The sequence below is a fragment of the Mytilus edulis genome, chromosome 5 (genome assembly GCF_963676685.1).
Source record: "Mytilus edulis chromosome 5, xbMytEdul2.2, whole genome shotgun sequence".
Lineage (NCBI taxonomy): Eukaryota > Metazoa > Mollusca > Bivalvia > Mytilida > Mytilidae > Mytilus > Mytilus edulis.
The window spans coordinates 72,329,056-72,354,561 of NC_092348.1; the positions used below are offsets into that span (position 1 = coordinate 72,329,056).

The window sequence follows — 25,506 nt, forward strand, 5'->3', positions numbered from 1 at the left end:
TAAACAAACCTAAACACAAACTAATACATGTAAACAAACCAAAAGGAGTAGGTTCAGTAAGACCCCTTTTTGGACCCAAAATATAGCAGTTTTACAAAATTGTGAAAATGAAATCTTTTAGCTATATATTGGAAAGTAGAATGCTTCTGCTACACAAATATGGGCTGTTTTTGACAATACAATGCACATATATCAGGTACTAACATCATTAAGTTATGCTTAATTACTGAAATCTTCACAATTTTGCATTTTAGTTTAATTTTAGACGGTTTCCGTCTTAAATGAAAGTGGCCACATTTGTGTTCATTTATAATATTGAAATGTAAGTTGTATTTGATGATAATACATAACATATATAAAGGTTAACGATGAACACGGATGCGGCCACTTTCTTTTTTGACAAAAACCATCCTAAAAGTGACGATTTTTTTGCATATTTGATAGATTTTTCATATTATTTAAGCCTGAATCAGAGCATTTTAATGACTTAATCAGTTGAAATCTTTCACATGAACTAATTGAATCAATTGAAATAAACACTTCAAAATATTTCGTTAAATGAACCTTTCAAAGCCAATAAACCATAGCTGAGGGGGAGGGTCAAATTATCTCCAAGGTAATGATATGTGTCAATACTAATACAACTGCATACCAAATATCATTGACCTACCACCAGTGGTTCCCATAAACCATAAAACCCACTTAATCACAAACTAATACATGAAAACTAAGCAAAAGTTCCAAAGTCAATAAACAAAGACTGAGGGAACAGGGCTAAATAATCTCCATGGAAATGAGATATGCCAATGCTTATACAACTGCATACCAATTATCATTAACTTACCTTTAGTGGTTCCACATTAACTGACCTAATCACAAACTAATACATGAAAACTAAACAAAAAAATTTCAAAGTCAATAGACCATGACTGAGGGGGCAGGGCCAAATAATCTCCATGGTAATGAGATGTGCCAATACTAATACAACTGCATACCAAATATCTTTGACTTAACAATAATGGTTCACCATAAACTAGACCTAATTACAAACTAATACATTGTTGTCGCCACATCGCCGGAAACAGCATACCTATGTCTTGCTTTTTGACTCAAGCGAGACAAAAATTAAGATGTACTAAAAAGTTAGTATCTGACAGAGCTATTTATCAAAATGTATGCTCCTTTTTTAAATACAGAAGCTACACACATCTATGATGGTAGTCTAATAGCTATCTGTGCACCAATTTGATTACCTGTAGAATGAGCAGTTGATGGACGAGTCCTCGTAGAAAAAGAGGTCAAGGTAGATTCCCTTGAGAAACTTGTCTGAGTATTGTACCGTGAAATAGGTGGGAATCGTGATCTGATAACTTTAAAATTATTAAAATAAAAAAAACATTAATAATTTAATTAAAAATAAATGATCTAAGAATTTGATATTTGAATTATTCTATTTATTCCTGTTATTCTATTCATTGATTTTTTATGTAAATAAACTAAATGAACGGAGAATGTGTCCATAGGACATAGATGATGCCTCACTTGCATATAATGTTTTAGAGGAGCATGTCAGACTCCTTCTACAGGTTAGTAACCATTGTCATCATGTTGACTATACTGCCACTTAAAGAAAGATTGGTAAAAGTGAGTCCACTCAAATTTGAACTTGGTCTGTGTTTTCTGGTAATAAGCATTGAGTATAAGTTTCATAACATTTTGTTGAGGCAAACTAGAGTATGAGAACGGAAACCAATCTTAGTACATAAGTATGTACAGATGGACATACAGACAAGGGTAACACCTACTGTCCCTCCACTGTGACAGGGACATAAAAATGCAGAATATTTCATTTCTATGCATTCTCACTTTGTGTTATGCATTGTAACCATTGTAAATATAATGAATAATTTCTAACATAATGATGCAATTGCAAAAATATGAAAACCCTTTTTACACATAATGGCTAAACTTTACAATAAAAATATTTTATTTTCAACACAAAACTGTTTGTACTCAAATTAATTGATAGATCAACCCAAATGAAAACAAGAATGCAAGTAATGTCCCCCACACGTAACTGAAAGAAGTGGAAAACATGAAGTGTTTTTCTGACATATCCAAAAAGTTCTCATCAAATATCAGACTTTCAGACATTCAATTCCGGTGGTTCATGTAAAAAGAGTGACAAAATAATTTGTTGAAAGGACAGATATACAAGATGATTACAATATAGCCCTCACTTTTATAGAAGGGGTATTATAAGATAACAAAGCAAGACCTTGTTCTCATAAGGGTTAGTAAAATACTGTCACCAGCCAACATGATTTAAACTGATAACTGAAAACTGCAAAGGATATTCACTGAACTGTATAAAAACTTATTTGTATGACTCAAATAGTCATTTAAATGCAAAAGACAAGACTTTGTTCTATACAGTTCAATGACCTATGAAATTAGTCCAAAATAAACATGTTAGGAGTCAATGGAGTCATTTCAAACATATATTTTTCATAATTCAGGTTACTGAAAATTATAAAATGAGATGAATTATGGGTAAAAAAACCATGAATTGAAATTTTCATTATGAAAACATACACTGTTCATAAGGTAATGCTTGTTTGAATTTTAAGTTTATCAAATTCATAAAACCTAATCTTTATAAAAAATACATGGTATGATTGATTGATTGTTGGTTGCTTAACTCCTAGAGCTATGGTTAAATAGCGTTAAGAAAAATCTTGTCTAAAAATAAATCCCTCGTCTTATTTTTTTTAGAAGAAACCTGGAACTATTTGTTTTATGGTTTTAACAGAAAAATTCAAACGAATATAAAAGCATTACCTCTTAAACCAGTGTTTAGTGTTAATTAAATTCTTATACATAAAAATTTCAGCATTTTCACAAACCTGTCATTTCTACCATAAAATACAAAACAATAAATTATTTTGAAATTAACAGTGTATCATGTTCATCTTTGTACACTTCATTTTCTAATTTCATTTGATAACAAATTTTAAAGTCTGCAAATCATATTGAATTATTTAATTTTGAAATCCTAATGTTACCTTAAAATAAAGTCTAAACAGAATTTCATTCCAAATAAGTTATAAAACAACTACAGTATCAAAATTATTGTGACTATTCTTCTGTAGTTGGGTGACAAATAAATGCCTTAATTCAGCAAATTACACATAAAATTAACAAAAAAATTGGTAGGTCTTCTAATAAATTTTTAAAGGCTATAATAGATTTAAGATAAATTTTAGATTTATTCATTTTCAAATTGTTCTACTAAATTCTGATTTTTAAAACAAAACAAGATATCATGTTTTTTTACCTTCAACCTATATACCTTATACTGCCAAGCTTATAATGTATAAGTTACAAATAGATATGGAACACAAGCCACTCCGCAAGGACTCTGATGATTTTTCTTGGTGAAAAAGAAAAAATTGAAGTCCCATATTTTTTACCCAAAAATAAACACTAACTCAAATCAAAACAATGTAATTTTGTGAGTTTTTAATTTTGAAATAAAAAGTTATGCAATATTACAGATGCAAACAGGAAGTTAACCTTATTTCCTTCCAATTTGTTTGCAAACAATGCAATTCCAAGTAAATCATACAACTAAAGAATACTTTTAAAACTGGTAGTGCATTTTGTTTGTTTGCTTTTATAAAATGTCTTATATCATGCAGTGCAAGTGTGACAAGTCACCATGGCAATTAATCTTATTATTTATGAATTACACACTCACCTCTACTGGAAGGAAAACTACTACATGTAAGTGTGGCATCATCAAAAGAGTCTGCATAACTTAATTCTGGTTCCCTGATATAAACACTCATTTCCATTATCTCCTGTTCATTAAAATGTTTCTTAAAATCTCCATTCATTATGGCATGATTAAAATGTGATGCTGCAGCAGAAAGGTCCATTAAATGCCTGAAATCAACATACATGTTACAGAACGAATATAATTGTTAGCTCTACTTTCCAAGATTAGATGTAAATGCAAGAAGTTAGTTTTGATTATTGTAGAAAATTTTAATATTGTCTGTAAACAGTAGTTTAACATTATTAATGAAATGAGCTTCATTTACCCTTTTGATTTTTATGTTTTTATTACTGGCATACATTTGGTTCTAGTGTAACATTATGATTCTGTTATGTTGAGATGAAAAATCTTTTTTTTCAATTGTACTATAAAGTATAGTTGTGGGGATTAAGATTGTTTATATTGTGGTGAAATGTTTTCTAATACAAAAAATTCTCTTATTTTGGTTTCTCTTTAGTTGCTGTTGATGAAAAAAATCTTTTAATTTTGGTTTTGGTTTTTTAAGCTATATGTTAGTATCTTTTTAAGTTTTATTATGTGTTACTACAAAATTTCAGGGAATCTTTTCTCCTGGTCTTTGAGCATTTTTACCAGACCTTTTCAGTATCAGATATATGTAACACTACATACTTCATATAATTAATAATATAAAATATAAGAACCTCTTACCACACAAAACATTTCAGATTTGATTTCTGGCTAAAAGAGGCCCCGTGTAATGCTCTCCCTAAAACCTGCAAAATATTCAATAACAGTAAATTCAATGTACCTCTTACGTCTCAGTCTAATACATTAAAATTTAGGAAGTTTTTTATCACTTCCTTCTTGAAATTACTTCCCCTTTATACATTCTTTTAACACTATAATCCATTGGATTATTGGTTCTTTATTGGTATATTCTATTTTATCTGTTGACATTCAAATCCTAGCTTTTATAATTTTGACCAACCATAAAAATGATATCATATATCATTCATAAGTACATGTATGGTTACATGAGGACACTTAATCTACATTTTTTTCCATTATTCTTATTTGACCACCTTATTATTCTGTATTCTTTGTTTTTTGTCCTTTAATCTCCCTCCCATTAATCTCTATTCTGTAAACCTAACCCAGACCCACTTGTATTTCACTGAACTACTGTGAGTAAATCTTTCCATCCTAGGCTGACAACACTTTCTAATAATACATCTAAGTATACATACTAATATGAGGAATTCTATAGTTTGTGGATCAGCATCTTCTATAACATCTGCTAACAGGGAAACTAAAGCTTTGCCCTCCATCACACCTCTCACTACATTACATATACTGACTTGTACATATACCTCACTTAAACTGAAAAAAAGTTATTTATAAATGTATTAGCCTAGGATATAGATGTAGATAAGACAATAATTTTAACACAAGAAAATCATCTTAAATAAAAGAAACAACTTGTTTTCATGTTTATCTTCATTGTCAAAATTGCTTTGAGATCTTCAGTAATGAAAATTAGTTCTCATGCCATCTTAATTTCCAAAATTTAACTCATCTTTTCACCTTATTTAAAAACAAGAATGTGTCCATAGTACACGGATGCCCCACTCGCACTATCATTTTCTATGTTCAGTGGACCTTGAAATGGGGATCAAAATTCTAATTTGGTATTAAAATTAGAAAGATCATATCATAGGGAACATGTGTACTTAGTTTCAAGTTGATTGGACTTCACCTTCATCAAAAACTACCTTGACCAAAAACTTTAACCTGAACTTCGCACTATCATTTTCTATGTGCACTGGACTGTGAAATTGGGGTCAAAACTTTAATTTGGCATCAAAATTAAAAAGATCATATCATGGGGAACATGTGTACTAAGTTTAAAGTTGATTGGACTTCAAATTTATCAAAAACTATCTTGACCAAAAACTTTAATCTGCATCCTGGCAAACGGACCCACAGACAGACGGACAGACCAATGGACGTACAGACCAGAAAACATAATGCCCCTCTACTATCATAGGTTGGGCATAAAAAAAAACAGAGGTAGAAAAATCCTTTATTGCATTTCAAATCATTAAAAGGGAACTGCATATTTATGACTCTCACAGAGTCAAACCTATGACCCACAGTAGAGGTCTCAGTAGAAAAATCCTCCTGACAATATTGCAATGCCATATTCAGCCCTGTGGTTGAATTTATTCAAAGACAACTTGTACAGATAAAGTTTATATTCATTACCTATCTCCTTTTGTGCCTATTTCATCTTCTAATTCACTTCTGTATATCATAGTTAGTTCCTGTCTTAGGTTGTCTTCTATTAATACATCAACTATACCCTACAAATATATCAAGACAAATTTATGACAAACACAGATTTTTTTCCTTTATTTATGAGCAGAATCTTTATTACTTCCTATTATAGAAAAAAAGTGCACACACAGAAATGTCTGGCCTGCTTTACTGATCATGATTAAAATGATGTTGAAAGTCTTTTAAGATAGAAGTTCTAATATTTTGAAACTTTTTCAGTCAAATTATATAGTTTTTATTCTGACACTATAAATCCTATTGGAGTATTTCTTTACCAAACATCACAGGAGGATATTAACCTTGAAATCAATATTATGACGAGCCTGTGATCCTTCTTTAACCTTTAAATACTTAGGGAATTTTTCCTTTGAAACCCCTTTGAGGATAGGCCTCTGACTTCATAGGAGGATATTTACCTTAAAATATTTTCTAAAAATGCTTTTGATCTTTCATCAAACATAACCAACCTAGAAATTTTATTAGCTTTAATCTTTTTTAGGAGTAGACTTTCACTTAGGTGTTGGTTCTTACCTTGAAACCATTTCTTCGACAAGCCTCTGACTTTTCATACAATGTAACTTTTTCAGGAGGTTCTTGTTGAGTGACACCTTGTAAACTCTGACAACCATGGTGGTATCCTTTTAACCTGGCATTATCTACATTGATAAATACTGGATCATCTACCTAATAATGTAAAAGGTTTTCAATATATTGATTATTTTGTACGTAAACTCGAACAACACCCATGATGGTATCCCTTTAACCTGACAACCATGATTATATCCTTTTAACCTGGCGCTATCTACATTGATGAACTTAGGAACATCTACCTATTAATGTAAGGGGTTTTCAATATATTAACTATTTTGTACATAAACTCTAACAACCATGGCGGTATCCCTTTAATCTGGCATTATCTACATTGATAAACATAGGATTCTCTACCTATAAATGTAAGGTTTTCAATATACTGTGGATTCATCATTATTCGTTGGATACCAATTTTCGTGAGTTTCATGGGTACAGGGGAACCATGAATTTAAATGTTCAACCAATAACATATTTTCTATAGGCTTTGTATACAGAGATTGGCGAAACCATGAAATCAAATATCCATCAACAAGTTTTCAAGTTTTCAGTAATCCACGAATGCCCATGTCAGTACATTAAAATTTCAGTTTTCAAAAACACAACCTAATATGATGTACACTTTATTTTTTTTACAGAAAGTATTTCTTATGATTCTTTATATAACATTTATGGCATTGACATGTCAATGAGACAGCAATGTTTAATCATTGTGTATGCTTGTGTGTACATACCTGTATGATAATTTCTGATGTGTGTTTAAACATTGTGTATGCTTGTGTGTACATACCTGTACTATAAGATCTTATATGTGTTTAAACATTGTGTATGCTTGTGTGTTCATACCTGTACTATAAGATCTGATGTGTGTTTAATCATTGTGTATGCTTGTGTGTACATACCAGGAGTCGATTTTACAAAAAAACTTACGACTAAGATTGATCGTAAGTATACTGAATTGTTCATGACTTACGATCAATCTTAGTCGTAAGTTTTTTGTGAAATCGACTCCTGTGCTATAAGATCTGATGTGTGTTTAAACATTGTGTATACTAGTGTGTACATACCTGTATTATTAGATCTGATGTGTGTTTAAACATTGTGTATGCTTGTGTGTACATACCTGTATTATTAGGTCTGACGTATGCTTAAACATTGTGTATGCTTGTGTGTAAGCCTCCTGGTAGAAAAAGAATGTTCCTAAATCATAGTATAACTGAAAATATAAAACAGATAATAAAAAATCCTATGCATAACTGCGTTTTTAAAATATATTACAATTTTGATTAAAATTTATGAATTCAGAATATAAATATAGCGAATCATTAAAAACCTGGATATGGAGCAAATGTGAGATAGTAACTATACTGGTTGATAAATCCATTTATCTAAACCTGCACCTATAAATGAAGCACTGTCTAATACAAAACATTATGTTTTTATCCATATCCGATATGATTACTGTTTTAACATTAATTACAACATGCCTTAAATGGTTCATGTTTTAAGTCCTTTCTATTAAACCATTTAAAAGTCTCATTCTTGTATACGCAAAAAGTAAAAATATGCATGGTCATTGAATTATTTTCTCTTTTATTTGTACATGTTTAACCCTGTCAAAATCTGTATGTGCCTGTCCCAAGTCAAAGGCTTGTAGTTCAGTAATTTTGTTGCTGTGTTACTTGTTTTCTTGTTTGAATTGTTATACATTTGTCATTTCTGGGTCTTTCATAGCTAGTGATGCTGTATGGGTTTTGCTCAATGTTAAATGCTCTAAAGTGACCTATAGTTGCCAACCTTTTACGTCTCATTAGCTATCATACCAAATCTTTTTATTTTTTATATGTAGACACAACAACATGGTAGTCAAACGATTCTTTGAAATATCATTCCATCTGTCATATATTTATAATGTTTTAAATTATATAAATACATATATATTTTACCTGACAGTGATATTCCTGTGGAGTTACTGTTACACAGTTATCCCATATCAAACTAAAATCCTCAGTGTTATCACTTAGAACAGGAAAACATTTTGAGACAGGTAATTTTAGGACACGACCACATTGTATACACTTCTCTAAATTCTCTATTGACACTGCAGTAGACTCTCTTAGCTGAAATAACAAAAACAAGAATGACACAAGCCCTTAAAATCAAAACATGCTATAGGGCAACTAATAATCAGATACAGATATTTGGTAATTACATATGTATTTATTTATTCAGGTTTTTTTTTGGTATAATAAGTTTGGTGCATACTAACCACTATTCTCCCAACCTGGATAATTCCAAAACTTAATTGCCCTAAAGTTCCCCACATACAATATGACAATGAACAAAGTGATGATGATTCAAATGATTTTGATCAATGGAGTCAGATACTTGCATTATGTCAATAGAATTAGTTATCAATTACTACAGCAGATATATTGTTGAATAAAAATTAAGATGAAAAAATCCTAATAAAAGTGCTATAAAGGTTAAAGCTTTAAAAATTCATCTTTAGCCTAAAAATCTGTTTTAAGGAAGGTTGGTTGGAGATAACTGTATTGTACATGCCGATTCCAATGTCAGTAAAGAATATGCTGCGGAGACTTTTACTTCTACTCGAAACTTGCAGTGAAATTGGTACCAGTAGACAGATTTTTGAGATTTTGGCAATAAAAAAAACCAAGATTTATGTCTTCAAATACAAACATTTATTTTAACTATTAAAAATATACTTGTGCTACCATTCCCTTTAAAAGTAGAAATATTTCTTATATGTTGATGTACTTACATTTCTCATTATGATTTCATTTAAAGCATGGTATGCTATAGCAGGGTCTACCTGACCTTGACTGAAATGACAAATATCAAGGTTAATTTTCTTTTATTGAATTTCAACTTTTAATGTTGTTATCTTCTTTTCATTAAAACCCCAAGTTACATGTATGTAAATTTACTGTTAATGGATTTAACAGCTAAGATTTTCAAAGTCCTTCTATATGAATAATTACGCTAATCAACCAATATTTTAACAATAACCAATGTTCAGGTCAAATGCATAGCATTTAACTATATAACTATTCTTGTACAGTGTATATTTTCTATGGATTCATGTATTATTAAAAGTACCTACTTTTGTGGATTGAAGAAAACTTGCATTTTCATGGATATTTGATTTCTTGGTTTTGCATTGCATTCCTATAGATACTTTGTAATTTGCTGTACCTTACACTTTGTAGTTACCCTGTACCCATTAAATCAAGAAAAAAGAAATGGTATCCAACAAATAATAATGAATCCACTGCACTGTACTTTGATTATTTGTTTGTTCAATCATACTTTACTTAAAGATCATAAAACGTCTTTCAGTGTTTATTATGTTTATTAGATATTTTAGCTATCTTGTTATGTACAGATTGTTTCACCAATTAAAAATTTTCTTTTTGTAAAATTATAGATTATCATTGATCATCTCAACGAGATTGATTTTCTTGCTTAAGACGGTACGGCGAAAGCAAGAAAGGCAATCTAGTTGAGATGACCAATGATAATCTGTTTATCACTATTTTACCTATGACGACGTTGTTAATTTCATGTCATTTCATTAGCAATGCCACATGCGTCCTTAGTTTCTGGCGATAATTTTCCATCTCATGCGAAAATTATCACAAAAAAAGATCAAAGGAAAAATGCACAAAATAGCGATAATGCATAGTCTCATTTAACCTGGTCAAAAACAAATTAAAGAAACAACAGTATTAGTTCTTGAACTACACACACGTTACATGACCAGCAAATGAAATAACACACAAAAATACCATCTGAACTAACTTCTTTTTAATTAATCTTTCAATTTTAATGACATTTCAAATAAATTTTTGTGTTTTATTATATCATTCATTTATAAATAACAACAAAAAACACGTCTGCCTAAAATATATCTCGACTGCAAGCTCAGATTTACATATAAAATGTCAGAAAAGACACAGAAAAATTAACAATAAAATGAAAAGTTATCCATCAACCAATGAAACCTACACCAAGAAAAAATTCAATGAATTGTTGATTTCTTTGTGAAATTTGTACATAAAAATTAAGACATTCACAAATCAACACATTTGACAATTTACCTGAACAAAATCAGGTAAAACTGTAAAAATTAATAGTAACTTTGACTTTATATGTATAAATCATCGGAAAATTAGATTGAAATTATGTTTCCAATTTTTTTGAACATTGGAGTGTAGGAATACATGATATCTGTAAGAAATACATTAAGAATGTATGATTCTACAACCAGACTTTGAACATTCATTCTGTAACTGAAAATTCTTCTTTTTCAGAAGGTTTTTAAAACCTATCAATATCCATTTTTGTAGTACATTGTATGTCATACCAGGCTACCAGCAAAAGAGTTATGCAGTTTAACATTATCAATCATGACGTCATGTTTTTCTTTGAATTTTTTGTTCAACTCATTGATAATAAAAGGGGTGTTGAGTTCTTTCAAAACTAGTTTAACCTACCCATGAGTGTCAGTGACTTTTCCTGTAGAACCTGATCATTTGATGTCAGAAGTCATAGCTTCATGTTTTTTGTCATTTAAAGAATTTGATGGTAATGGCAGATCTTTGGTGGTATTTGTTTATCTTTTCATTTTGACAGATTAAAGATTAACATATTGAATAGATACCAATCTATTTTAAAGACAATGTGCTGACCTCTAGATGTCTTCATGTTTTGATGTGTGAATGGGTTTGCTAACTCATTGACCCAAATCCAATTGTATTTGTAATAGTATAATAAAATAGTTTTCAAGTGTGAAGAATGAGAACCAACCTTTTAAAATATGATAAAAAAAATCTAACTTTTATCAGTCATAATTCAAAAATTAAAATTCATAATATTTAACAGGTCTTTTAGTAACACATATTGTATGGAAAAATTAATCCTGTAAATATCTATTCACACATTCCACCAATAAAACAAAACTTACACTTGAACAAACGATTTGATTGGTCTCCTAGGAAAACTGTCTCTTACAACTGCTAGTAACGCCCTGCAAAAAAAATTAACGTTTGAAGAACTGAGATTATTTTCCTACTACAGCCAAGATTTATAATTCTTATTGGTTAAGGAGTCTACAGATGGATGTTTGAATTTTGTGAACAAATGGCAATTGGATACAAGTATAAGTGGCTCTTTGAAATCTATTAGAACTGTTCACCACTCATATTGGCAACTGTTTTTTTTGTAATATATTTTCATATTTCTTTGCATTAAAAAGCAGAATCTTCCAAAAAAAAGGGTTTGTTAGGTAATTTTGTCTTGAAATTACACTTTTTACCAGTACACATTCACTGTATATTGTTTTAAATTATTAAACAATAAGACATTGTAAGGATCATGGCGAGTTGGGTACAGGTTATATATATTGCCATCCACTCAGATGGAAGCACTAACAGTAATGATAATTTACCATCTATGAAAGAGTTGTAATGAGAAGAGAGTTTCTTCACTGATACTGTTATAATCTGATACAGTGGACTTGATCTCTTCAATGTCTCCGTCAACTGTTAACCTCATCAGCTCATTCAGAAGGATCTGTAGTAATGCTACTGGTATACTACAAATATAAGCACAAAAGAATTGCTATTGATTCCATTTCATAAGATGGCTAAATAAGTACATTTAAAATTAAAATTCAGAAAATTTTGTTGGTATTTTCTTAGTGTGATTTTTTTTCAAGATTAATGATAATGATTTCAGTAAATGGTATATAAATAAAATTGGAAATAATTTTTATTTTTTGTGAGACTTTCTTCTGCTGTTTTCTCTATAATAAAATCATTGTAAAAATTTCTGAATTAAAAGTAGTAACATATTTACCTAAACAATGTACTTGTGTTACATTAATCCCTGATCAAATATGTACACTTATCTTTAATGTATGTATTTATTTGGTTTTAAAGGAATAAATTTTACAAGTCTTTCCTGTTTTCAAATGAATTCAAACATGAGCTTTTCCATGTAAATTGCATTAATTTATTAACTGAAATTTACTCAAGGAAAAACTTACTAGAAAGCATATTCATGACAATATCTATCTTAAAGCTAAAAATAAACTCTGTGTAGCATATTTCATTATTGTTCTTTTTAAACACGATACACTTACTTTTTGAGAAGAATATTGAGATTCCAGTTTAAGTGGGCTGCTACTTTCAATGCTAGTAACTTCAGTGCAATCACTTTTTTGCTTTCTTTAACAACTAATTTGTCTGAAAATAAAACAAGTCTAACTTCATAGTAAAATTAAGATCTTCCTTTTGTCTCTTTCTTCAGAGAATCACACTGAATAAATTTTAAAATTTTATTTAGAAAGAAAGGAAGTTTATTTCAATTAATTACATAATAGTATTAAATACACTCAACAAAACCTAAGCTATATATTAAACACTGCATTAATAGTGGTCCTTCATTTCATAATGATGCTGTCAACATGGTCAACATAGTGAAAACTCTTTATTGCAAGTGTCAATAAGGTTGTAACATTATATAAACAAGAAAATAACAAGAAAAGTAATTTAACAAATACTATCATATTTTACTGAACAATCTCATTGTAAAAAAGAGAAACAATACATGCATATATTACATTTGAATGACCATAGAGCAACATGAGCAAAGCAAGATCTTATAAAATTACTTGGCAGAAAATAATGGACATGTATAAATAGGGCAAACAATTCAGGTGGACAATAACAATTTCTTTAAACATTCAGTAAAAATATGCAATAGAGCCAATAGTACACATAAGAATAAAGATCAAATACAACCGACATGGATAATGCAAAAACTGTAACAAACACAAAATAAAAAATCAAGGGTATACATATCCAGGACACAAAAAAAATGTCTATCTTTGAGTTAAGATCAATCTCTTGGCATTGACATATAGTCCTTCAAAGATAATCTTTGTAAAGCATTTAAAAGTAAACCTTTCATACATTACTATACTGTTTGTAAGCAGATTGTAAAACACAATTATATAAAAAAATTATCAGCATACTCTTTGACATTGACGAAAGCATATTAAATTAGATTACAAAACAATTATAATACATAGACATGTAACCAATTATTGGGCAGACATACATGACACAACAGTCCAACAATTTTTATATATTCTATTTTTTAAAGGGAATAAAATGGTTAAATATATATATTTTACAGGAGTATCTAGCTCTACTGTTAAATCCTAAAAAATGTATTGTACAAATTTTTTATAATAAGCATACATGTGTAATTTGAATAATTTCATTTAAGATTAAATAAGCCATATGATTTCCTTTGTCATATTTCATACTTCGGCTATTGAATATGCAATTGTTAATGAAAACCTTTAATGCACTAATTCTTAAAGGAAATCAATGACTTTATACAAAACTTTTCAAATACATTTGTCTGATTTGTTAAGTGCTAGATTTTGACACCTATATGACCTAGAATGTCCCTTATACATGTTAATATCTGTCTGAAAATTGGACTAGCAAAAATGTCTGACATGCACATTTTGTATGTAAGAATTAGGCAGAATTTTTTTTATTTTTTCTGCTCACTATGAGTTTGAACCACCAGAATATACAAAAGATGAGATTTCAATTATAACTTCAATATTGAATAACTTTTCTGGAGTTCATGAAAATGAATCTGAAAGAATAAGAAATAATGGGCAATAAAATTATAATAGTAATACCTGTTTCGATTTTTCAATATCATTAGATTAGCAGCGGTTCCTTAAAAATTCTTCATAATTTTTGTTTCTTTCAGTTTTATAAGTTTTCCACAATTTGCAAGTTGAAAACATAAACTGTATCAGAATTTTAATTGTTCTAAATAAGCTAAAGTGTGTTTTTTAATCATGAATGCTTTTATAACCATTTGGAAAATTAAACAACAATTAGCATAGGACATGGCAAAAACTTCTTAAAATGATGAGATCTAATGGAGAAAAACACATGAAATCAAAGAAAAAATTATTTAAAAAAATCTTTAGTTAAAAAAACCCACCACAATTAGTAACTATATATTACAAAAGAAATAACTTTTGTCCACATTCTGTATTTCTCATCACTTTTGCATGTTCATATACTTAGTCAATATTTAAGTGCATAATCTTTGCAAAGTAAATCTTTTTCTTTTGAAACATTTACTGATTTACAGATCAAAATCTATAAAATACTTCCATCAAGTTTACAATAAACAAGCCATTAACAGGTACTTCTGTTGTGTTAAAATGTTTAAAGTATAAATGTTTGAACTCCTATCATGTCTCCCTTGGTTTGGAATGTACTTGTGTAGAATGTTCCCTGTGTCTATTAACTTATAAAGGTTTTGGTGACTGTCTATCATATTTGTTATTAGTTTAATATTTTGTACAAAAATCAGGCCATTGGTTTACATATTGTCATTTCAAAATTTTTAAACTTTTTTTATACAGTGTAGGCATTGCTTACTGTTGAAGGCCATATGTTGAACTATAATGGCTTTTCATCTATGTCATTTGGTCTCTTGTGAATAGATGTCTTACTAGCAGTCATATCACATCTTCCTATTACATGTATTATTATATTTATTGAAAAATATTGTACTTATAAGCCCTAAATCAAGTTCTTAAATGTATACTCAATTTAATATATAAATAGTACAAATATCCCTGCAGTATTTTAAGAAATCTTTATCAATATCATGACGATTTGATGTTTCGTTAATACTTCAAATTCCTTCCTCACATCCCATAACTGTCATATACCTATTCTTTATTATAAAAAAAAAAATGGGTAATTATCCATAATTCATTGTTTTTATCCTAAAATAAAGTTTAATTCAAAACAAAGTACAATTTATTTTGTTGCTTTTTGGTTGGCATTCTACTCAATTTTTGGGGCTATTTTTTAATAGACGAAATGGCTTTAATATATATATCCTCAAATGCATAATAACACTTTCTACTTAAAAGTCTTGTTCAAATGACAACAAAAACAAACTACAGAAAATATACCTATTTAACCTTCCAATATTACCATATCATCTCAATGTAAAAATATTTACTTCAGTGATCCAAAAATCAATTAAATTATCTCCAATCATTTAAAGACATTCTCTAATAATTTTTAAAGGTTTTACAGCTGTGAAAAGACAGTGACGAAAGTCCTACAAAATTTGTAACAATATGTTTATTGTTCCGTGATAGACTATATAACACATTTAAATATTGTCAATAGCTATACTAACACAAAACTATTTCCATCGACAAAAAGAAGTTCAAGAATCTTATTAAGCATAATTATTCTGGAACCAAAGAAATAAATCTTCCGACAGGAAATCTGACTCTATCCAGGGGTCGGAAATATGCGGAAAAATCAATTAATAACTTGACTTGTTAATCAAAAAAACAATCATTCATAAATTAAAAATTCAATATCTGTCACCTTTTAAAAACCGGTCAATACTTCTAGCAATGTCTTCTGAGTTTTTATATATAGGCCTAAGAACTAGTTAAAATTATCAATACATTTGTTTAAAACAGATGAAAAACTTCCTTAAAAGGCATTTAAAGATAATCATTCATTTAATTTTCCTACAGGCAGAAAGAACATTAATCAAAATCATAAATCTATGAAATGTGGCTTCCATTTTTTCTATCAAATACTTGATCCACCTTTTTCACTTTTGTCAGCTCACATCGTCACATTTCAATGTTCAGTAAACAGCGAATTCCAAATCTGGGTAGAATAAGTTGGCAATGGTACATGTATATATTTTTCATATGAACATGAACAGTGTTGAAGGCCGTACATCATCATGATCATGTACATTGACCTATAATGGTTTGCTTTAATTAATTATTATTTGGATGGAGAGTTGTCTCATTGGCACTCATACCACATCTTCTTATATCTATGTATACTTTTAAAGCTGATTAAACCACAACTTCAGGGTAAACTTTCTTAAATAAAACCTTTAACCTGATACCATGGATACAGAAGGAATTGATGGATGAACTAATAGACTGACCAAAAACATTATGTACCCCTTCTATCAAAGGTGGATCATAAAAATATGAATTCTACATAACACATAAAAGTGTAATTTCTTGTCAGATCTATCGTAGCTAAGCAACCTCAAATGACATACACAACTCTGTAGCAGGAATTTTCATTAGGATCTAAATCAAATCTTGAACCTTTTTATTTGCAAGTAATTTTGACTTCAACATGTTCAACCCTGAATATATTAAAATCTTTTTTTTTTCAGACCTTGAGCACTGTTAATATCTACACGATGACCCTAATTGCGATTCAGAAAAATTCTTATTCCTATAAGTAAACTATCTAAATTTTTAAAATGAGGCTCTGCCTTCACTTTGTAAACAATGAGATTTTACTAGGATGATGCAAGAAATTTCCGAGTAGAAGTCTGAAATTTGCAATGTCAGTTATATTTTGAACCACAAAGTGCTTGCTATAATATTTAAAAAAAAAATCTAAAATATTGTGAAAATTAATACATTTTGTATTTTAAAAACATTTACTCAAATATGTTTTCTTTATCCTATCACAGTGGGCACCTTTAAACCTGTACTTTTTAGTCAACTCATAATGCCTGCACATGTTAAAATGAACCTAAAAGCATAACATGAAGGAATTATTTCTTTAATATACTTACATTTAATTTGTACTTCTATGTATATTTAAAGTTTAAACACATTGAAACAGGGTGATCAAACTTTTAAAATGGCTTTACATATTGCATCTCACAAACAATGACAAATAAAACAATAAATGATCAAATCATTTCGATGCAAGGTTGCTTAGAAAACTGTCCTTATTTTTTTTTTATGATTTTTATTTTGGAAATATTTAGAGCCATGATTTTTTTTTCATTAACCATGTTAACCAGTGAGCAAAAATGTGTAATGCATTAAACTTTATAACTCAACAAATATCATGAATATTATGTTTCATGTCAATATCCAAATGATGGACCAAATCATTGTATATTTAGCTACAGAGAAATATTTTCACAATTTTTCTCAAACATAGATGAAATCTATACTATTAAACGAGAAGACCTCATTTTTGGTGTCGCTTCTCTTCTTTCCAGAATAAATTAATCAACACGCCTCTGTGTCCTATAGGTACAGTGCATAGTCGCATTTGTCATCCATTCATATGATTATTCAGATTGAGTTATTTTAGGAGAAAAACGAGAAAAAAGGCATCCGGATATTGTCCCGTCATTGTACGAAATTTTAAGTCAGATTAGACTTCCGGTTTGCGTTTTTCTGTATACTTTGAGGTTACAATACACCATTAGATTTTATGGGCGCAGCCATTAACATGGTATTCAGAATTAAGAGTATGGCTAATCCTGATTGGTCGATATGTGCGCCCGTTATTTTTTATTATTAGAGACTTCATGCACTCTGCTTTATACAAAAGGCAAAATAAAAATTATTCCGTAGCCCTAAAGGCACTGAGATGACTTTTCAATGCTAGGACAAGACACGTATTTTTAAGGGCAAAACTGATAGGCATGAGAGATAAGTACAAAATACGCTAATAAAAGCAACGCGAACCTATATTTTTTGGACCAAAAAATACTGTCCTAATAACTTTTCTTTGATTCTAGCAAGGTTTCGTTAAGAAAATCAACTTTCTAAAGTCTGTATCTCGAAAAAGGCTACCATTGTCGCCTATGGGGAACATACATATACTACGAATAAAGTGTATTTTCAGAATTTTATCTGCTATCATTTTCAAGTTTACTATCCACGGCGGTCACAGAGTTTATTAAATAGAGATGGTCTGTATACTATATCAATGATCACCATGGATCGATTAGTAAACTTAGAATTGAAAGTAAATATGCTTTATTTATATAGTAATGAATGTTCATAATATACAGATAAGCGCTAAAATTATTCATGTGAACTTTTGATACTTTTTTGTGAAATTCTCCAGTCATTAAATCTTTTACAAAATTCATTGATTACATAAAAAAAAGAAGATATGGTATGATTGCCATGTTAAGACAACTCTCCACAAGAGACCAAAATGACACAGATATTAACAACTATAGGTCACCGTAAGGCCTTCAACAAAGAGCAAAGCCCATACCGCATACTCAGCTTCAAAAGGCCCGAAATGACAATGTAAAACAATGCAAACGAGAAAACTAGGCAGAGGCGGATTTCGGGGGGGGGGGGGGGGGGGGGGGTAAGGGGGCCCAGGCCCCCCTTTTTGGAAACAAATTTGGTTGCTTATATAGGGAATCACTGAAGCGTGACTGGAGCGGGCCCCCTCTTAGGTCAGTCAGTGGGCCCCCACTTATAAAAATTTCTGGATCCGCCACTGCTAGCGGCCTTATTTATGTACAAAAAATGAACGAAAAACAAATATGTAACACATAAACAAACGACAATCACTGAATTACAGACTCCTTACTTAAATAAATGTTCATAACCATAGGCGGATCCAGGGGGGGGGGGGGGGGCTTTCGTGGGAAAAATTTGGTTGATTATATAGGGAATCACTGAAGCATGACTGGAGCGCCCCCCCCCCCCTTTTAGGAAAAGTTCTGGATCCGCCACTGATAACATACTAAATGTATGTTCATATTGAAATTGATAGAAAACCAAAAATTGGGAACTTTGGAAATAAAGGTGGAGGGTAAAAAAATTTTTTCCTGTCCCCAATAACCTATGACTTATGATACTTTTGCTAAATTCTCCAGTCATTCTGTATTTTACAAAATTCTTTCAACAACACTTTACATACTTTAAACTACGCTCTGAATGCCCGCGATTTCGCGGGTGTGTTCTAGTATATATAAATTTACCATGCATATTTCCATCTTCAGACCTGGAATCATTCTGACCATTAGGTGTAGTTGGTATTTCTCTGACCAGGGCAGTGCTGGCTGCTAGATGAGCCTCTGCTTGCTGTAAAAACTGGATAATCAACTGACAAGGTGAGGGATCTACAATAAAAGTAATTCTAAATAATTCAAAGTAATCAACTGATAAGGTGGGGTACCTACAATAATAGTTATTCTAAATAATTCAAAGTAATCAACTGACAAGGTGAGGGATCTACAATAAATATACATTGTAGTTAGTATAACAAAAAAAGACCAAAACACAAAACCTTAACTGTAACCACTGAACCATGAAAATGAGGTCAAGGTCAGATGACACCTGCCAGTTGGACATGTACACCTTACAGTCCTTCCATACACCAAATATACTAGACCTATTGCTTATAGTATCTGAGATATGAACTTGACCACCAAAACTTAACCTTGTTCATTGATCCATGAAATAGGTCAAGGTCAACTGAAAACTGTCTGACAGGCATGAGGACCTTGCAAGGTACGCACATACCAAATATAGTAATCCTATTACTTACAATAAGAAAGAATTTAACATTACAAAAAATCTTTGAACTTTTTTTTCAAGTAGTCACCAGTCAGAGATATAACTCTATAGGGTTATTCCAGGAAATATAAACTTGTGTATGTTATTACAGATACTTTCACATTAAATTTTCTAAATTTATAATAAAATTAAGAATGGAAATGGGGAATATGTCAAAGAGACAACAACCCGACCATAAATAAAACAACACCAAAAGGTCACCAACAGGTCTTAAATGTAGCAAGAAATTCCCGCACCTGGAGGCGTCCCTCAGCTGGCCCCTAAACAAATATATACTACAATGTAGTTAACATATATATATATATGCTTGTTATTTGTAGAATTATTTCATTTAAAGTGGGCTCTAGGGAACTCTTGAGACTTTGCGCAGAAACTAAATGCAGTCTTGATAACTAATTTTTTAATCAAATTAATACATTTTTGATAGACCATGGCAAATCAATGAGTCGAGGCTATTAAGGGATAAACTTAGCTGTGATAACAAGGCTCAGTTATTAAAGGAATGTAACTTGTTATATAAGACACTTGGGAATTACTGAGAAACCTGTGCAGAACCTCATTACATGCTCTGGTCATTATTTCTTACAATAAATTAAACTACAAAAAAAAAAATGTACATTGTAGTTACATTGTAAGCATTATGTATGTCTGAGCAAATGCTTTAAAGTGATATAGAGAAGCTGTGATAACACCCTTTAGTTATTACAGGCATATTTTTTCTGTAATAACATATAGGTGTACTATGCAAAATTGGCAAACTATGAACTGTTATATCTTTAAATAGTTAAGTATACATATATAGAAAAAGGTAATATTATATGAATAGAACTTTTATACATTTTAACTAAACTGATGATGTATATATATATTGTCCCTTTGAAACATGTAACATACATATGTTATCACAGTTCTTTTTTTAGTCCACAATAACAAATGTATGTTATTTTCCTGTAATAACCCTATAGTTATATCCCTGACTGATCACTGAACCATGAAAATGAGGTCAAGGACATTGGACATGTGACTGACGGAAAGTTCATAACATGAGGCATCTATATACAAAGTATGAAGCATCCAGGTCTTCCACCTTCTAAATTATAAAGCTTTGAAGAAGTAAGCTAACGCTTCCGCCACCGGATCACTATCCCTATGTCGAACTTTCTGCAACAAAAGTTTCAGGCTCGACAAAAATAAAGTAAATGAATGATGCATAACATTTTTTAATTAGCATGAAAGAAAAACTTCATAACTTTTGTTGGAAAAATGCTGTTGATTCGATTTATTGAAATTATTATATGAATAAGTAATGTATATAAATTTGTTGGCTGCACTGTATTCCATTTGAGTGTCCAACCTGGGAACAGTATATCTAATATGATATATGTTCCTGGTCCAACCGATTAGGTGTATTACCTGGATTTTGTTGCTGCAAATGATTATCCAGTTTATGCTCATCCAACAGAAACTCAAACCAAGATACACTAGACATTGACATTGATGTATGTCTCATCATTTCATCACTGGGCATCACAATATCTGACATTCTTACTTCTGAGGTTAAAACATTCACAAGACTCAGCTGTCAAGAGTAAAGCAAAGAATAAAAGTTATAATAGACACTGTCCGCTCAGGTGTAATGCTTCCCCGCAAATTTATTTATTTTTTCATAATAATTTCCACATGTAATGCAATACATTGACAGTAAGTGATCATAACTTTTATCCATAGAAAAGTAGTAGCAGTAGTTTTTTGTCGGCTGTTATGCTAGTTGACAAGCACCTGTCCAAGGGAAATAACCAAGAATCAAATTCCGGTGTTTGCTATTCGAATAAAGAACAGATTTCAATATAAAGCTAGTTTAGCTATCGGCACCTACATTTAATTTGTGATCATTATCTAGTCAGGTTTTCATATTAGTCTCGATTATCCAGACGCTCCATATGCATATGTATTGTTTGCTGTAAGAACGATACTCTGGTGCATCGAGACTAGTTTTCATATATATATACTGTTATATATCAGTATGTATATATATGGTCAGATTATGTTTCTGTTTCAATTTGTAAGAGAGAGTTGTTCCCCTTTTGTCAGCATTTTGGTCCGAGAACAAAATTATTTCGTAGTGCATTTCTTTTAGAACATAAATGCAAATAAAAAAAATCCCACCTGCGCTTTCTTAAAGAAACTTTTACAGTGTGTTGTACTACTTTTGGGACAAATTATATCAAAATTATAGAAAACTTTATCGGCTCTAACTCAAAATATGGACAATTGTATGTTTAGGGCGTCTTGAAATCTTTTGACAGCTTCCGAAGTGCTAATTTCAACCTTTTTCAGCTGGACCCAATCACTACTTTCCTTTAAAATTCTGGACCCAAATTTTGTTTAAAGTGTAATTTCATCCCCCTACTTGCAATTTGAGGCATTAAACATGGAGAAATAAATTTGGAAGGGGTATAAAAATTAATGGCAAGTAACCCACTGTCAACACTAGGGACTATATTTGGGGACGACAATGGTGGTCTCGGACCTTTTGTATCTATGTTTGTAACGTCATCAATGTAGAAAATGGAGAAGATATGTTTTTTATGAGGAGGGGCAAGGGGGGTCCCAATAACAGCAAAACAGTAAATTGATTTGGCTTAAAACAGATAACAAGGAATTGAAAAGGGATAAAAACAGATAACAGTAAATGAAATCTTAAAAATCAATCTGGTCCAGGACCAATACAGTAAATCTTATTATATAACTGGCTGTATGGACCTAGCTATATATATATGCTTTAACAGAGACATATATATACATTTTAAATATAATCCTTATCAGGTAGTCTTGGTCACATGATTTCCTTTTTGTTATTTTAATTATTGATTTGAATTTGATATACATGTACACTTAGGAGTACAAAGTACATTATCCCCGCCGGCCATATATACATAAAACTCAAATTCAAACAATATCACAAAAAAAGGAATCATATGGCTAGGGATACCTGATGAGGATAGGCCTAGGTCCATAAGACCTCAACAGAATCACCTTTTATATATTATTCACAAGTTTATTATGATTTGTACCAAAACCATACAATTATACAAGTTATAATTTTCGACATAAAATCACTTGAAACTAAACAAAATTACTAATTTCTGTGATTGTTAAAGAAATATTTAATAAAAACAAATATTTTTGGGGGGAGGCTAGGATGAAAAATTGTGTCCTGGCTGCATTTTTTTGTTGTAATCTCTGTCCTGCTTACATGTATTTATTTTTCACTCTATTTGGTCCTGCAATTTTTTTTAGTTTAATATCCTCATTTTTTTACATAACGTGTCTCATCCTGCCTTTTGTTACTCACCCCCTCCCCTACCTATAAATCAAATGATAGCTCCTTAAGGGCATACGATACAGTTACAGGGGAGGTAATGACGTTGCTAACGTAAAATGTTATTTTCGCGACGTCAAACTATGACATATCGGGAAAAGATGCATTTTTCGACTGATTTTTATCATTCAAACTGATTTAATTTGAAAACGAGTGCATGGACCCCTATTTTTTAAAACGGCAATTTGTTTCATTTTGCAAGGAGATTATATGACCCAAATTTTATAAAACTGTAAATAGAGGATTTTTTTTAAATTTTGATAAACATGCAGCAAAAGATGACGTTTGTTCCTCTATTCATGAACATTTGATAATTATGAGTTATTTCTGAATAAAAATTGCATAATTTTAATGATACTTATAAAATACAGAAATTACCGATTATTTAACAAAAAAGCATTTGTGTTTATCTTTTAAAACAAAAAAGTTATGAATTCTTTCGAAAAAAAAAAAAAATACGGACACAAATCTGAATTTTGAGCAAATATACAAAATTTCGACCACATTTTACTCAAAAAGTAGCACATGAAGGTATATTTTTTATTACATATTTGATTTAATCAGGTGAAAAATAGCCTATATGCAAATTTTCATCAACTTGTAAATACAGGTTTAAAACTGTATCGTATGCCCTTAATAGAAATGGGCTGAAATTGACAATTTAGATGATGGTGTATGGTTATTTGTATAAGTTATAATTTGTACAACAAATGTGTACAAAGTCAAAATACATATGATGGGGTGTACATGTATGTTACTGGAATCCTGCAAATACGTGACTTCCATATCACCAGTGGAAAGACCACAATAGATATATGAAGATGTGGAATAAGTGCAAATGAGCAACTCTCAAACCAAGTCACAATGTTCAATTATCTTCAATTTCTACTTAGATTGGCTGTCAAAATCCTAACATTCCAATTTTCAATAACAGTTAACAATAAATACAATCTCACAATAACAGATAACAATAAAAATAATAGTCCCATAACAGCTAACAAGGAATATGACAATAACAGCTAACAGCAAATAAATTTTTAGAATAACAGATAACAAAGAATTAAATAACCCCATAACAGCATAACAGTTAAACCCCTTGCCCCCCTCTTTTATGTGTCCGTATGTGATGATCAATATACAATAGGATTCGATACAAGTTATAACAACTTAAGATAATTCTCTCCATATAAGTACACTACACAAAATTTCAAGATGACAGCAATTATATATTTCAGTGCAATATGAAAAAAAAAATATACAATAGATATATTATGTTTAAACAGTGTAACAGTTGGATACGAGTACATTTTAAGATACAGCAATATTAATCAAAGAATCTTTTTGTATGGCGTATATAACTATGTATACACATTTCTGAAATAAAAAGGATTGTCACGTGTTTTGTTCAACAGAAATTTTGTCTGTTCCAAATAAAATATGTTCTATAAAGATATCAGCTGATGATTGTTTTTAAAGAGCTGATTTCTAAAGTTTATGTAGAGTGGACATTCTAAGAAAAAATGAATCGAATCTTCTAATGGACACCCACATTCACAACTTGGGTCATTTACTAGACTCTCGAAAATAATCATCCTCTAAAATTATTGAATCATAGCAAATACATTTTAAGACATCAATATATTTTACTTGCTTGTGATTTTTTAAGCAGAATTGCCAGCTGGGATCGACCTCAACCGAGCACGAAGAAATAATTATTATACTGCATAGCGAGAATGGCCTAGTAGTTACGATTGATTTCTACAGGGAAAGCCTAAAGGTCAACGTCAAATAACGTCATAATATGTGCACTTATCATCTAATTCTTGCGCCAAATTTTGTAGATCAGTTTATTTAAAATTGCATTATTAATTTAAATCAAATCAAATTCCCTCTTCACAAAAG

The 25,506-nt window shown here is 30.5% G+C and overlaps 1 protein-coding gene across 5 annotated transcripts in view; it reads right to left on the reverse strand.

Moving 5' to 3' along the window:
* LOC139524400 (integrator complex subunit 8-like) overlaps nt 1–22,052 on the reverse strand; it is a 37,576-nt gene extending 15,524 nt beyond the window's left edge. For 2 of the 5 annotated variants that reach the window (XM_071319171.1, XM_071319170.1), the window contains exons 1-14: nt 21,636–22,027; nt 19,625–19,765; nt 12,897–12,999; nt 12,201–12,347; nt 11,718–11,780; nt 9,513–9,573; nt 8,674–8,847; nt 7,851–7,943; nt 6,671–6,823; nt 6,068–6,165; nt 5,050–5,182; nt 4,511–4,575; nt 3,761–3,948; nt 1,254–1,370 (exon numbers count right to left, since the gene is read on the reverse strand). In XM_071319171.1, coding sequence (XP_071175272.1) covers nt 1,254–1,370; nt 3,761–3,948; nt 4,511–4,575; nt 5,050–5,182; nt 6,068–6,165; nt 6,671–6,823; nt 7,851–7,943; nt 8,674–8,847; nt 9,513–9,573; nt 11,718–11,780; nt 12,201–12,347; nt 12,897–12,999; nt 19,625–19,765; nt 21,636–21,765 — 1,666 coding nt within the window. In that variant the 5' untranslated portion in view covers nt 21,766–22,027. Of the gene's footprint in view, nt 1–1,253; nt 1,371–3,760; nt 3,949–4,510; nt 4,576–5,049; nt 5,183–6,067; nt 6,166–6,670; nt 6,824–7,850; nt 7,944–8,673; nt 8,848–9,512; nt 9,574–11,717; nt 11,781–12,200; nt 12,348–12,896; nt 13,000–19,624; nt 19,766–21,635 lie in introns of all 5 variants that reach the window. The other 3 variants (XM_071319174.1, XM_071319173.1, XM_071319175.1) reach the window with 2 other exon arrangements.
* Nucleotides 22,053–25,506: the final 3,454 nt, after the last annotated feature.